This window comes from Amphiprion ocellaris, chromosome 24 (assembly GCF_022539595.1).
Source record: "Amphiprion ocellaris isolate individual 3 ecotype Okinawa chromosome 24, ASM2253959v1, whole genome shotgun sequence".
Lineage (NCBI taxonomy): Eukaryota > Metazoa > Chordata > Actinopteri > Pomacentridae > Amphiprion > Amphiprion ocellaris.
In genome coordinates this window covers 4,168,773-4,184,750 of record NC_072789.1, presented here as the reverse complement: position 1 = coordinate 4,184,750, position 15,978 = coordinate 4,168,773, and the positions used below count along the sequence as shown (strand labels likewise).

Here is a 15,978-nt window from a genome sequence, read left to right as displayed (position 1 = left end):
GATAGTTCCTCTTATTATCATTACAGCATTTCAGTCAGACTTTGAAATCTATGTATTGAGGTCTGCTGAAGGCTGATACAGTACAATGATCAGGAACTACATTAAAACTTTCTGTCTATTGTCTACTGTGGATTTCGGCTGATCGGTGTATGTTTCAGTACATTCTATGATCCAGGATCCAGACACTAATAGTTTTATTACATTGGGGTTTTTTTCCTTGGTTTCTTTTTCTTTGTTTGGATAGTCCTTGGTTTTACGTAAGGCACATTGAGTATTCCCACTGTATAGATTGCACTGTATAAATCTGAACATAATAGTTTAAAAATGACACTTTTTTAAAGTTCTTTTCTGCATTATAAAGACTTTTACACCTGGACTAAAGACTTGTCGACCTTTAAAGTAGAGCAGCTTGAAATGGCTCAGCTGGAAAATACCGCCTAACCTTCATTCCAGCTTTCAATAGCAGATTTCCAACAATATTTTCTGTAGAGTCCCATTGTACTGAGTGTAATTTCTGTTGAGAGAAATCTGTTGTGTCAGGAAGTAAATTAAAAAGGCGCTTTTCCTCCTGTGTGAAATAGGTTAATGTCTAGCTTCAGATTTTAATTTTGAGGTTAGAAAAAATACGAGACAGACCTTAGAAAATACCGTACCCAGTACCACCATAAACTATAGCCTCTGAAACTACAGCTGAGTGGAAACACTGGACAGGGGTTTCTGTTGTTCTGGTCTTCCACTCGGCTGTTTTCATATTGTGAGATGAATGTGGGAACTGGGTCATGATTTCTAAAATTTGCATGAACCAGCAGATGGAGAAATTTACTTTGGTGCGTTAGATGAGTCTGTCAGAAGCATCAAAGAGGCATTTTGTTCAATGTGAAAGTACGAGCCGCCATTCAGATCTTCTGGCGTCCCTTCAAACAGAAAGAAAGAAACATTTAGGGTTTGAAGTAGTGATGCTTCTGTATATGATTCATTATTTTAAGGTTTCTCTGACAGCTTCGATTATGTGATTCAGTTCCTGAGTGGGAGTGTCTCTTTAGCCTCTTTTGTGTCTTTTTTTGTGGTTGCTTCTCTAATCTTACACACTGACTGTGTAGTGTGTGTGTGTGTGTGTGTGTGTGTGTGTCTGTGTGTGTGTGTGTGTGTTTCTGAAAGGTAATCCTCCACATCTGGTACATGCACTGTATAGATTGAGGATTAGCTCCGCTCTCACCGGTAATACAACCAGTTTTCTACTTGTTTAAATAACACAGACCAAACATTCCTCCGATGGCTCCTTCAGTGCCCTGGAAATGTGTGTGTGTGTGCACTGCATCCCTGTGTAATGCTGGGATTTAGTCAAAGGAAAACCTACGCTCCAAACACTGAAAGAACAGCTATATGTGATGTTAAAGATACATATCACTTGTTGTTTGGTCATGTGCTTATGTAATCTGTATATTACTCAACAAATATACCAATGTTCCATTCAGATGTTTCAGTTTTGACTGTTTCAGTTGAGTTTTAGTGATAAAGCAGTCAACCAGAATCAGGTGCAGCCACGCTCTTGGTGTTCACATGTTTTTTTATTCCCACAGAATCATCTTATTGTAATATCTGCTGTACTGCCAGGGTTGTAGCCCCCATTAACGACACTGAGATTATGTCATATGTGTTTTGTATCTGCCTAATGTTATGTAAGGCTTCCTCGTGTCACCAAAACAGCACAGGCGCCGGGACTCTGGCGGCAGATCCTTTGTTGGTTGTGGGGTGCTGGCAGAATGAATATTTTTAAGAGACCCCAAACTTTTGAACAGTGGTACATGTGTATATAATCAATGCTTCATGCTCAGGATGTATTGAGGTTTGCAGCTCAGTATTTCCCCCATAACCCACCATGTCTCATAATGCATCAATGCTCCTTCCCCTAAAGCTCTCTGTGCATCTAATTAATCTGACTTCTATAATGAACTGAACACAACAGATTGATGATAGCAGTAGTAAATGTATCTGAGATGAAACAACCAGCAGCTGCAACATCACTGCTTTTAATCCTTAAAACTGTCACCAATTACAATTACCTGCTGGTTGATTTAAAAGGACTGAATGACCGTCTGCACCGTGCTTCTGATTGAATGCCATTTCTAACATGATGTCATGGATATCAAGAGGCATATTTCTGCTGGCTTGGGGTGAGACGTTTCACTCATCTGTACCTGCACGCCGTCAACATTCATCACGCTTTTACAGCCACGGAGAAACTCATTCTCTACACTTCCTGTTCTGGTCTTTGTTCAACAGCATCTAATTCATACATGGAGGGGAAAGTGCTGTCGTTGCAAACGCTCGACTTTCAGGTATCTTCACACCTCAGCTGCTTGAAATTCGAAGAATGAGATACAACACCAGATGCACAAATGCGCTGTAAGGAGCCGTATGGAGAAAGTGTTTGTTTTTGACAGAAACCGCACATCTTTCAGCTACGGCGCCATCACAAACGTACGTAACAAACGTTCATTTTCTGCAGTCAAGTCAAGACACTGAGAGCTGGAGGTTTATTCTGTGTGATGCAGATGTTAGCACTTAAATAGCACATGTCTAGAATAGTGTTGATAAAGCTGTACTTTAGTGATGAAAGTGTGTGTGTGTGTGTGCTGTATACGAGTGGCCGTGTGTGTGAGAGATGATTGGGTTACGTACTACTGTCAGGAAGCAGCACGCTCCTTCTGAATTATGCATCTCTCGTTCAAAGAAAGAATGAAGAATAGCGTGAGAGGGAGAAAACAGAGAAGAGGGGGCAGTCGTAAGATAAATGACAACAGCACAAAGGCATCTCAATAGACCTGCTACCACACACACACACACACACACACACACACACGCAGAAACACACACACGGCAGCGCTAGACAGCGATGAGAGAGGGGAAGAAAAATGGGTTGATTAGTACCAGCGGATGGAATGGGCAAGTGTGTATGTTTGTTTGTGAGGTTGTGTATGTGTGTGTGTGCTGCTTATGTAAAGGTTGGAGGCTTGAGTGCTACTAGCGTGCAGTAGCGTCCGACTAAAGCAAGGTGGCACTGTTCATCCTCTAACTGTGAAGTCATACGTGTTGTGTTTTCCCATAATGGCATCCTGAAGTGTCCCTGGTTGCACATGTGTGTGTCTGTGTGTGTTCACGCTGATCATACTATCCTCTTCCATTCCATACAAGACGTGCTGCATTCGGCTAATTAATTCCTAGCAAGTGCATAAATTATTAAAATCACTCAGCTGGTCCATCTGTGAGTTGCAACATGTAAACATCATCTACTGTTTACAGCAGCTGGGTAATTTCATCGCCTGGCTGCTATAAATTCAACAATAATAACTGATGTATGCATGCATAGCACAGCTTGTGTGAATGAAGTTTCAGGAATAGTAATCACAATAAGATGTAAATTTATCGATGGCACTAAAAGAATCCTGTTTATCTCCTGTGAGAAGGAGGTCAAACGTCAAGTTAAAACAGCACAAGCTGGTAGTGTTTCAGACGGGTCGGGTTAATATGTAATTGCAGGACTTTTTATATCAAAGTTGACATTTTTGACTAAAACGGGACAGAAAACAACAAAAACGAGAAAGAAAATGACAAAATCGAGACAGAAAATGACAAAATCGAGACACAAAATGACAAAATGAGATACAAAGTGACAAAATCAAGACAGAAAATGACAAAATCGAGACAGAAAACAACAACACTGAGACAGCAAATGACAAAAGCGAGACACAAAACAACTGAAACAATACAGAAAAACAGTAAATCGATACCGAAAATGACAAAATGAGACACAAAATGACAAAAAAGAGACACGAAATGACAAAAACGAGGCACGAAACAACAAAAATGAGACAAAATGACAAAACTGAGACACAAAATGACAAAAACGAGGCACGAAACAACAAAAATGAGACACAAAATGACATAAACGAGACAGAAAACGACAAGAGAGACAAAATGACAAAAACAAGGAATAAAACGACAAAACTGAAACACAAACTGACAAAAATGAGCCACGAAACAACAAAAATGAGACACAAGATGCCAAAAATGGGACAGAAAACAACAAAAATGAGACACAAGATGCCAAAAATGGGACAGAAAACAACAAAGCAGAGACACAAAATGACAAAAATGAGACAAAAAAGGACAAAATCGAGACACGAAACGATGAAACTGATGCACAAAACGTGGAGCAGGTCATGTGATCTGGAATTAACACACTTCCTTGAGAGGTGTTTTTGTAATGGATAACTTAGTAGAAAGTGATTTTTTTTTAAGTTTTTAACTGTGGCTTTATGGCATTTTAATAGCTATTTCCTGAGCTACTATAGTGACAAAACCTGCTTTGAAATCAACGTATGAACATGCTTGCTGCATCTTCATTCTGAAAAGTTTCATACATTCTATTGATCTGGTGAGGGGACATTCTGTTTTTGCACATCCCACCTTGTTAGAAAGCTGGGGTCAGAGCACAGGGTCGGCCACCCCTCGAGCAGATAGGGTTAAGGGCCTTGCTGAAGGGCCCAACAGTGGCAGTGCTGGTGCTTGAACCCGTGACCTTCTGAACCACTGACCTGAACCACTGATCCACCACCACATCCTCCTAAACATTCTCTTATTACTGGTGCTTGACTGGATTTTCGGGGCTGACACTCATACTCATTTTTGTGGAGTCATAAAAATCACCTTATTAATGCATTGGTGGGTGTTCTTTGTGTGTGAACGATCAGCCACAGCATCAAAGCCACTTTTTAGGGAGTTTTTAGGGATGTAGGAGATTGGATTGCCCTGCTGTGGGAGGGTGTTGAGAATGGTTAGTCAGAAAGATGTACTTGATCTGAAACAATATTTCAGGGTTGATTCATGGCAAAGTAAGTATGTAGTCCTGTATGCATGTAGTGCTACATGCTACACCTGTCAGGGGTTTTAATGTTGTGGCTGACTGATATGCATATACACTACCGTTCAAACGTTTGGGGAAAAATGAACACAAACAAGACAAAAAATGACAAAAGAAGAACCAAAATGACAAAAACGAGAAAAAAAAGACAAAAACACAAGACAAACAAGTCAGATAAAAAATGTCAAAAAACAACAAAAAAAAAGACAAAATATTACAAAAATGAGACAGACAAGAAACAAAAAGACAAAAACATGAGACAAATGACAAAAATCTGACAAAAAAAGCCAGAAAAACAACAAAAACAAGACAAAACATTACAAAAATGAGACACAAAATGACAAAAGAACAATGAGTGATCTAGTATTTTACTTTGTGATCAAAACAGCTTGTCATGGTCTAGAAATTATTTTAAATTTATAGTTTTACAAAGTAAAATTCTGCAGTTAATGTCTTCTGTGTAATTTTTATACTTTACAGAGTTGTCCTGCGGGCCGGATTGGACCCTCTGGGGGCCGGTTTTGGTCCGCGAGCCGCATGTTTGACTCCCCTGTGCGAGGCCAAAGTAGAGAGATGGTACAATCTCAAGAAAGTATAACAAAATACAAATCAATTCAAATAATAACATGCTGATGTAATATAGGATATGTGTGGGCGGATGCATGCTTGCCTTTCTTTCCATTTAAAAGTCAGTGTGCTTTGTCTGCCGTAGGCCACAAATATTGCAACATTTTCTAACTCTGCGCTCGGGGCAGTGCACATTGGCAAGAATACACACAGTGTTTATCTCTCCATGCTTCACGCGTAGCATTATATATGGCTTTCATGTATGTCATGGTAATCGCTTTGGGTCCACACAGTCCTCCCAGCCAGTCTGGTCACGTTGCACACTGTGTCATGATTTACAGGACATCATAACATGACAATATAAAGCGTTCAGCTATTTGTATTTGGCATGGGCGTTGGCGTGTGTGTGTGTGTGTGTTTGTGAGTGTGCGTTATGGAAATGAAGCAAAGGGGTCCCATTATTCAGCAGTAGTTGACATGCAGCCTCCCCAGGTCCATATCAATATCCCCCCACGAAGCAGCGGGAGAAATAAGGCGATTTGTTTCCTTGAATACTAATCACAGTGAGGAAGGACAGGGAGAAATACTGCGTGTTATGTAAACACACTGTGAAGCATGCTAGGTTTTTGTTCTTCATGCCGGGGCAGAGGGTCCTCCAAGAGAGCGTGTCACTGCTGTATTTGAAAAGCAGAATTTCAAACCGCCCTGTGTTTTTAAAAGCTAAGCGTTTCCCAAGTTTATTTTCTTGGCATTTTTCAATATTAATGTGCTCTGTTTTGGAAGGAAAAGCTGCCTGATAGCTTGATCCCACAACTGCTTTTATGGTAATACAAGAAGCAAAACTTTTCCGTAATAATGGGAGGAAAAGGCACTATTAAAGACCCAGATCACCCAAAGAAACAAAACAGATTTCTCAGGTATCTCTAGTGGTATTTAGCCGAACAGATTCAAATGTTTTTCACTCAGGTTTTGTGCCAGACAGACCTGTAGCTGCCGCATTTCTGAAAGAAATTAAAGCTCTGTATACTACGGACAATCCACTGGCTTCAATCTGAACAGTTTCCTTGGAAAAACTGTTTTTCTCAAAACAATTTCGACCATCAGATTTTTATAATATTCTTCCCCCCAACACTTTTGTCTCCATTCACACCCACTCATAAATACTGCATCTGCATTCGTAGGTATTTACACATGAACACGACAAACAATATAGCAGCTACAAGTCTTTAGGTATCCATTGTTGATTGAGCATTTCGAGAGTGTTGAGTTTCATCTTGTTGTGTTAAAATCTGTTGCATCTTTTCATGTGATCGCTTCCCCAGAGCGATGTCTATTTATTTGATGTTAAATTGTAGCATCTAAGGATATACTGGTGAAACTTGAGACTGACATAGCTAAAAAGTTTCTTTTATAATCCCTACACTAGCTATCTTAGAATTAGAGATGATTTTAAGATTTTTGGTCTACAAATCTCTTAATGATTCCTGACTATCTGTATTGACATAATTTTAAAATATGTATCCACTTTGGTTAAACTCTTTTGTTGTAGTCTTTTAGTTCCTAAGAATTTCCTCAAATCTGGTCTGTAACTTTTGACTGAGGCACTTTCAGCCTCAATCTTTCTGAATCTTTATGACCAATTCAGCCAATAGTTTACAACCACATATCTGCTAAAGATCTAAAGATACCCACATCAGCCTCTACTGTACTTTGAGTCTGATGCAAAGTAGAAACATTTTAACATTTGAACACACTAAAATAACATTATAAATATGGTAAACATTCTGCCTTTAACAGCCTCACAGACAAAGCAAAGCTGCATTTACCTTCATTTTATTGAGGTAGTTGGAGAAATCTGTAAACCCAAACTATGTAAGTGGCAAGCTGTAAGTGAGAAAATACATTTTTGATGGTGGGAGTGACCCTTTAACCCTCGTGTCATCCTACGGGTCAAAATTGACCCGTTTCAAAGTTTGAAAATGTGAAAATAAAAAGAATTTCACAGTGAAACATGTTGATGTCCACATTTTCAACATTTTTGTGAAATCTTTGAACATTTTTTTGGTGGAAAAAAGAAATATTAAAAATGTTTAAGAACATTCACAAAAAAAAAATCAACCAAAATCCAGCGAAATTTGCTGGATTTTGGTAGATTTTTTTGTGAATGTTCTTAAAGAAAATATTAGAAGTTTCACTGATATATATGGAATCACTTTAGATAATTTTAGGGGTTTTTTTGGAAGATTTTTACTCATTTTTTGAAAATACTTACAAGAATTTTCTTGCCAAATTTAGGGGAATTTTTATTTTTTTTTAAATAAAACTTTTAAGTTTTATTTAAAAATAATTCCTTAAAAGAGAAACTTTTAAGGAATTATTGGAATTTTCTTCCTGAAGTTTTTGCAAATTTTCTGAAATTTGGGAAACTTTTGGCTGAATTTTTGGATTTTTTTCAGACAAGGAAACAATATTTTTTGGTGCCTGTAAACGAAGACAACAGGAGGGTTAAACATATTAAAACAATACATCTTGCAAAGTGTCTGTAATGTTTTTGTAATTTCATGAAGCTGCATCGACTCCTTTGGATTCCTTCAGAAAGGTTTGCTCATGTAACAGAAGCAGTGCTGCCATCAGCGTTTTAATACGCTGACAAACTTTCTCACCTCAGTTTAACCCTTGTCAGCACCCGTCATCTCACTTGGCACTCTGTTAGTCGGCATGGGCCTGGTTTCATTTATCAATCGCCAGTTTAATTTTCCATTCTGTAAATTAGGCTTTTTATTTGTCACATCTTTGGCTGGGAAGATTTTGGCCTCATTTCAATGGGAATACTTAAAACAAGGCATAAAAGCAGAGACTCTTGAGTGGATGATTGGCAAAGTTAAAGGTTATGGCTTGCGACGCGTGCCATCAATGCAAAGTCCTCATCAAGACTCGAACACAGCACTTCAAAAGGTCAATTTTTCTGTACTTGTTCCAAATGAAGCGATACATGATTCATTTTGTTGCTACTTTGTGTGTGATTGAGTGATGAGCAGACGCAGCGGGGCGGCCTTCATCAGCATCACTCCCCGCCTGCGTCAGCCATAAAAAATAAACTCCCGAAAAGCAAATCATCATCAGCAGCCCCTCCACACATTAAAAAGAAGTTGTTATTGTTGTTCGGAGCGAATAAATCATCCTGGAGGGTAGCTCATCACCACTTTTTTGTGGCGTGTGCGCGCGCAACGTCGCATTACGCTCCGAGACTTCTGCTTTGATTGATGCCGTCAGCGAGTTCGGAGAAAGAGACGGGAGGCTCGGGAGGGAAGGAGATAAGGAAAGAAAGAGGAAAGCAGATAAAGAAGAGAGAAAGAGCTCGAGAAGCATCCATCAAGCGGTGCAATCAGATTGTTTTCCCCTCGCTCAGTCTTTTCTTTTCTCCCTTCTTTTGCATCTCAGTTCCTCGTCTTTTCCTTCTGAATACAGCTGACAAATCTCCTGTGCATGGCCAGGTGTCATGATCATAAAGTAAAAGACTAGATTGTTCATTGTTCTTTTGTCATTTTGTGTCTCATTTTTGTAATATTTTGTCTTGTTTTTGTTGTTTTGTTTCTCGCTTTTGCCATTTTTTGTCTCGTTTGTGTCGTTTGTTCAATGTTTTGTCGCTTTGTAACTTTTTTGTCCAATTTTTTGTCTCTTTTTTGTTTTGTTCCGTGTCGTTTGTCTCATTTTTTTTGTCATTTTGTGTTTCATTATTGTAATATTTTGTCTTTTTTGTCTGACTTTTGTCATTTTGATCTTAAAGTAAAATACTGTTTTGCTGTTTTGTGTCTCATTTTTGTAAAATTTTGTCTTGTTTTTGTTCTTTGTCTTGTATTTGTTGTTTTTTTGTCTTTTGTCTTGTGTTTTTGTCGTTTTGTCTTGTTTTTGTTGTTTTTTTTGTCTTTTGTCTTGTGTTTTCGTTGTTTTGTCTTGTTTTTTTGTCTTGCTTTTATTGTTTTTTGTCCTTTTTGTCTGATTTTTGTTGTTTGTCTCATGTTTTTGTCGTTTTCTCGTTTTTGTCGTTCTGAATACAGCTGATGAATCTCCTTTGCGTGGCCAGGTGTCATGAGGATATTGAATCATGGGAGGTGGAGGTGAGAGGCGTGAGCTCAGTGCGACAGATGATAAATATCTTTACACTTCCTCGCTTATTGTTCACACAAACACACACACAGCGTCTGTTGTTGTTAATTGACGTGTTCAACTCGTCCGTTGTTTTATTTCCATCCCTCGTTCCTTTGCGGTTATTGCTTTTCATTAAGTGGTCATTTCCTTCGCTGGCGCCGTCTAATGAGAGCGTCACGCCGCCACGCGCCCATTTATCAAACCACATAGCTGCACACATCCACACACGTTTCCCCTCCGTTTATCTGCCATCGTGTCCCCGTCTCAATTAGGATTGTTTGTCGTTCCCCTGCCCTCCATCCCCTGTTCGTTCGGCCGCCCCTGCCTCTCGCCGCCGCCTCATCGTGGCAGCCGTGTCATTGTGTTTGACAGCTTCTCATTCTCACGTCAGATCTCATTTGACTGCTAATTTCGTACGTGCACACCTCGCCTCGCCTCTCCGGGCATCTCAACCGGCCTTTCTGCGACAAACGCCGGTCAGATTCTCTCCTTTGTTCATGCAAGAGGGAGAAAAAAAAGTTGCTGAAGAGGGATCTGCTGCCGTGTTATGCACTGTAAGAGGTTTGAGAGTGAATGAGCTGTGAATCCAGCACACACACACACACTCAGACACACACACACACACACTCAGACACACACACACTGAGACACACACACTCAGACACCTGCACACTTGGCAGAATGAAGCAGGTTGCATCCCCACTGCTGGCAAGATAAATCTCAGAAAAGCCTTGCTGTGATCATGGCACAGTGGAGGAGCTATATAACCTGGCTGCATGTTTCCAGCTCATTCATATGCTGCCATGTTTGGCTTTAGAAACATTTTAGATCAGGGGAGTCAAACATGTGGCCCGCGGGCCAAAACCGGCCCTCAAGAGGGTCCAATCCGGCCCACAGGACGACTTTGTAAAGTGTGAAAATTACAGAGAAGACATTAACTGCAAATTGTAAATTTGTAAAACTCTAAAATAATTTCTAGACCATGACAAGTTGTTTTGATCATAAAGTAAAATACTTGATTGTTCATTGTTCTTTTGTCCTTTTGTGTCTCATTTTTGTAATGTTTTGTCTTGTTTTTGTTGTTTTTCTGGCTTTTTTTGTCAGATTTTTGTCATTTGTCTCATGTTTTTGTCTTTTTGTTTCTTGTATTTGTCCTTTTGTGTTTCCTTTTTGTCTTGCTTGTGGTTTTTTTGTCAATTTTTGTGTCATTTTGTTCCTTTTTTGTCACTTTTTGACTCATTTGTGTCCATTTTTTGTTGCTTTGTAACTTTTTTGTGTGATTTTTGTCTCTTTGTTTTGTTTCATGTCATTTGTCTCATGTTTTTTGTCGTTTTGCATCTCATTTCTGCAATATTTTTTCTTTTTTTGTCTGACTTTTGTCATTTTGATCATAAAGTAAAATACTATATCGCTCAGTTCCAGATACCTGTGACTAAATGTTTTGTGCCTTTGTAGAGAAACTATGATCTGGAAGTTGTAATGTGTAAATGATAAACTGAGGCTGAATGGTGCTGAAATTGATCTTAATTTTTCTTATGAAATTTCAGGTTGTTGATAATGTTTTGTAAAAAGATAGTTCCTTAAATATGAACATTTTCAGAATGAACTTTTTTGCACTAAAACAAAGGAAAAATTTGGACTTGTGGTTTTTTTTATAGGTTATTATGCTGTGATTTTACTGATCACTTGAGATGAAATTGGGCTGAATGTGGCCCCTGAACTAAGATGAATTTGACATCCCTGTTTTAGATGTTTAATATTATGGACACAGTTTTAACGTTTTGTGTCTCTTCCAGCTGGTGGCAGTGTTTCATGAAGTCCAGCCCGAGAGGATGGACAGTCCTAGAGAGAGCATGTCCAACGGCTACTCCAGCGCCGCCCCGAGTCCAGAGCCCGTCCACTACTATTCCCACCTCCAGTCCCAGGAGCCGGGCAGAGGGGAGATCGAAGTCAACGAAGCCATCCTCAAAGCCAGTATGTCACTTCTACTGCAAATGTTTCACTTTCATCCCTTGAAAATACACTTACCTCCCATTTAGAGCAGATTGGAAAATATCACAAATATTCCACACAGATGTTCTGCAAAAATCTTAAAAACACATGAGAAGCTAAAACTGCCCTTCATCAACACTTTCATTTCATCTTTTGTGCTTGTGAGAATCATGGTGAGACAGCGGCGTGGGAGAAACAGACTCAGAAAGCACATTTAAGGCAGAGATGTAAGCTGAACATACTGCTAAGACAGACCTGAAACCAGATGTGGTGTTGACACTGTCTTCTCTCCTTTTGACCTCACTTCTTTTCTTAGTTTGCTCTTGTTATCACGCAGCCTGAGAGCCACTGACACAACAGTTTGGTGTTATTTTAATCATATTTTGTCTATTGACGCTTGAATAGAGTTTAACCAAAATGAAATTGGAAATAGCCAATTGTCACATCTGACAAAGAAAAACCGTCTCTGTCCTGCTCCTGCCAGTACCTTATATTTGACCATGAAATTACGTTTTAGCACAGGAAGTCTGTTAAGACTGAGCGACGTGACGAATTTGCTATTAAAAAGACCCATGCTGCTCCGTGATTTTGACTTTGTCACGTATTTATTGTTCCGAACTTCCCTCCGGGCAGCATTAAGGTGATGGAAATTCTCCAGTTCTGCCTCTGACTTACTACACATCCTGATGAATAATGCTCGGCTTATTATGTTGCTGTCATTTTTTTATAGTCTGACAAAATCAGTGCGTCACCATTAATGACTACTTTCATTGTCGATTAATCTCACAGTTATTTTCTCAATTAATTGATTAATTGTTGATCTACAAAACGTTGTCACCAGATTTTCAAAACCCAGAGATATTTAGTTTACTCTCATTAGTATGTAAACAAATTGAAATAACTTTTTTCTTTTGAAGAAAATTACTCAGACTGATTGATTGATCTTCAATTGGCTGGTGATTCATTTAATAGTTGAAATGAATGTAAAATTGTTAGTTGTTTTCTGACAGATGTTGCAATTCTGATTTGATTTGTGATCTAGTTTTTTAAAGTTTCACTGTATAGATTTAAAGGCCACAACACACTGTGTGATTTTCAGCCGTCCCAGAGGAAAGATAACAATTGTGAGAGAATCATGGCGAAATCTTTGGTCGTGGCTCTAAATCGAGGGTCCTACTTTGCACTGAGAGACAGGTTCAAGGACGCCTGTTGTCATGGTCGTGCAACCAAAGACAAGCTGCGATAAAATTCTGAGTGTCAGAAATTTGGGGTGTTTAGTTGTCGCTTTTGTCCGGAGTCGCTCAGCTATGAATGTGGCAGTGGAGAGATTTAAATTCCTGCAGACTTTTCCTCTGATCTGTCCTGCTCTTGTTGTGTTCAGAGTTAATTCTTCAGGAGAGTTTCTGAAAACAGATGGGAGGTACTGCTGTAATAAACCTTCCTTCCAAGGTTGTTCGAAGTTCAGCGACTCCATCAAGCTGGATTGATGCGAGAGTTTGGTGGCGCTCATCCCCTGGTTGCTTCCCGTATAGTTCATAATGTCGCCTGTCTCTGATGTGCTCTTCAGTTTAGAATGGGGGGACGATGACAGGTGAGTGTCTGTGAAGTGCAGTTGATGGTGTACAAAGCTGCTAAATGTGCAGGGAGGGTCGTTTTTACTTTCTATCCCATGGTACGTGTCCTTGTAGTGAGATAATGTAGAAGTTACTGGGTCACAGCGCATCTGCAGAGGGAAACATCATAACAGGAGTATTCATTCAGAAGCCTGAGGGAGCCTCTGGGGAAATATCTGCTCTGTCTGGGCGACAGTCACTTCTGGCTATAGATACATTTACTGTACGTAATCTAGAGCCTGATTTTTGTCTCGACATGCCATTCTTTTCCATTGTTGTGCCTTGGATTGATTATTTTTTTGAAGAGAACAAGAGAAAGAGCAAGATTAGCCTGGATGTGATTTAATAAGGGCCTGTCTAATCGCTGGGTCACCCTGTAGCTCCCTTTCATTCTCTTCTCTCCATCTGCTTTCCATAGAAGAACAGTGTGACACCCCCACATGCATACACAACTGCCCTCTCTCTGTGCCCACTTTCACCCCGTGCCCCGTCATCTGCCTCCTCTCCGCTCACCCCTGTCCTCTCTACTCGACTATTCAGCTTCAGCCACCTGCCGTCCAGCTCAACACCCGGGGCTCTAGACCTTGACCCCCCCAGGAATCCATCCCTACCCCCCCGCCCCTGCTCCTCCTGTCTCTGCATGGCTTCCACCTCTAACTAGATTAGCGCTGTAGCCTGTTAGCATGCCCAGGGTCCAGCCAAGCGTGAGCGGACTAATTCCAGTCACCCCCCCGCTTGACTGTTCCGCCCCGTCTTTAACCCAGTGGGACCTCTTCCCCATCCCACCCCTCAACCTGCTCTGCAGCCCTGTCGAACCTTGACTAACTTAGTTAGGATGTGACCCTGTGACGCCCCTCATATAGAGCCAGACTGATGCAATAAAGGCCGCTTTTGTCATCTGGTCGTGCACAAGTGGACGCACACAGCACACACACACACACACACACACACTATGACAAAAGTCTCAGCGTGCAAGTTAAACAACCAGTCACACCCAACGTGATCAACCATCCACTGCTGGTAGGGTCTTAGGGGAGTCTGTGTCTGGGTGTGTTTTTGTTTCCATTTTTGCTGTAAGAAGTTGAGTTATTATCTGGGTGCTGTGGACACTGGGAGAAATTAATAGAGAGACGTTTAACTCACCTGATTTCAAGACTTTTGTAGCTTCCTTACAGCTGTCTTGTATTGATTAGCATTCATGCAAGCTTCTAAAATGATCCTTATAAGTTGATTGACCCATTCCGCTTCTCGTTCAGTCTAGAGTACACAGATGTTGTACACATGGTGCAAAAATCAATGTGTTCTCCAAAGTCCATCAAAGATGCACATCTATCATCTCTTCATATAAATAAGACGCTCCACTTGGAATGTGACGAGCCCCAAATAAGTTCACATGTTGATTGTTGTCTGTGCTGCAGATTCTCCAAAATGTAAAGGAATATTGGAGGAGGGAAGAGGTGACTCACTCACTCTGCAATAACCTTATTCTCCCAAAGCATGCTGGGAACTACTACTAATGCCTATTGTTCTATTGTGTGTTATCTGTAGATTAACTAAATCAGCCACAGTGCATTGGGTGCACTTCTTGCTTTAATGAATTATAAACAAACATAAAAAGCTAGTCTGTGCAGGATATTAAATAATTTGAACAAGGTTATTATATACTGAAATGATACAATGGATGTAATTTCTGAAACTGGAACTATGGGGGTCCTCAGTTTACGACGTCCTCGACCTACAGCGTTTGTTGGAACTGGTTACGTGGAACTAGTTGGCCAGCGGATGAATATGTCGTCATGCGGTGCTATAAGACAGCTTTGTTTACATTCTCCAGTTGTACACCACCTTGGATTGTGCTTCATTCGCTAACTTTTTGCCCTTCATTATGGCTCCAAAGCATAAGTCTGACTCTTCTGATGGCAAAGAAAATGCTGATGGTTAAAGCTGCAGCTGTCCAACTAGTTAAACTCGTGCTGCAAAATGAATCGTGAGACGTAGCAAACTTGACTTCTTTACTGTGACTCTTGATACACATTACAGACAGAGTAAAAACTGCAACAAAAGCAGAATAAAACAACATAAATGCATATAAATAAATTCTTCTAAAAAAATGTCGTGATCTTAACAGGTAATCTGTTCCTGCTGCTGCCAAAAATAATAGATTAATCCTGAAAGATTGATGGAGTAATTTTCTTTTAATGATAGTAACATCAGCGATTGTCCAACCAATGAAAACTTGGTTGAAAGAGAGCATGTCGACTGTAGTGTACAGCCTTACTGGGAAATTCCAGTCATATTCTTTAGAAATTGAAATTATAAATGATTGCAGTGAAAAATATCCATGAATATTATTTCTTTCCTCTAACTCTATCAATATATTTTGTGATGGTGCTGAGGCCCATCATCATGTCGCATTGATATAACTCTTTCATCCCTGGTAACACTGGCATGACGATGACATTTCTAAGTAGCCTAACCTCTCCGCCACAGGACAGTTAATGGCATGTTGCGCTAAGAAGTGTAGATTATGTCATAAGCCTTTAAATAATGGGTGTGGAAACTGAGCAAATAGTCGAGGATTTAAACAAGATTCGATAAAGAAAATACAGCCTGGCCAGTTGTTATATATGTAAACACTTGAGTTATTGTAGTCACAAGAAATATTAACATTACCTGATAGCTTTTTTTACTTCTTCCCGTGTTCAGAAAAATAGTCAAAGTTAACTGATGTGA

The 15,978-nt window shown here is 39.9% G+C and overlaps 1 protein-coding gene across 3 annotated transcripts in view; it reads left to right on the top strand.

The window, feature by feature from the left end:
- The window catches only part of pard3ba (par-3 family cell polarity regulator beta a), a 210,630-nt gene that overhangs the window by 30,131 nt on the left and 164,521 nt on the right, over positions 1-15,978 (top strand). For 2 of the 3 annotated variants that reach the window (XM_055008546.1, XM_055008545.1), the window contains exon 3: positions 11,437-11,614. In XM_055008546.1, coding sequence (XP_054864521.1) covers positions 11,437-11,614 — 178 coding nt within the window. Of the gene's footprint in view, positions 1-2,302; positions 2,482-11,436; positions 11,615-15,978 lie in introns of those variants that run through there. The other variant, XM_055008547.1, reaches the window with a different exon arrangement.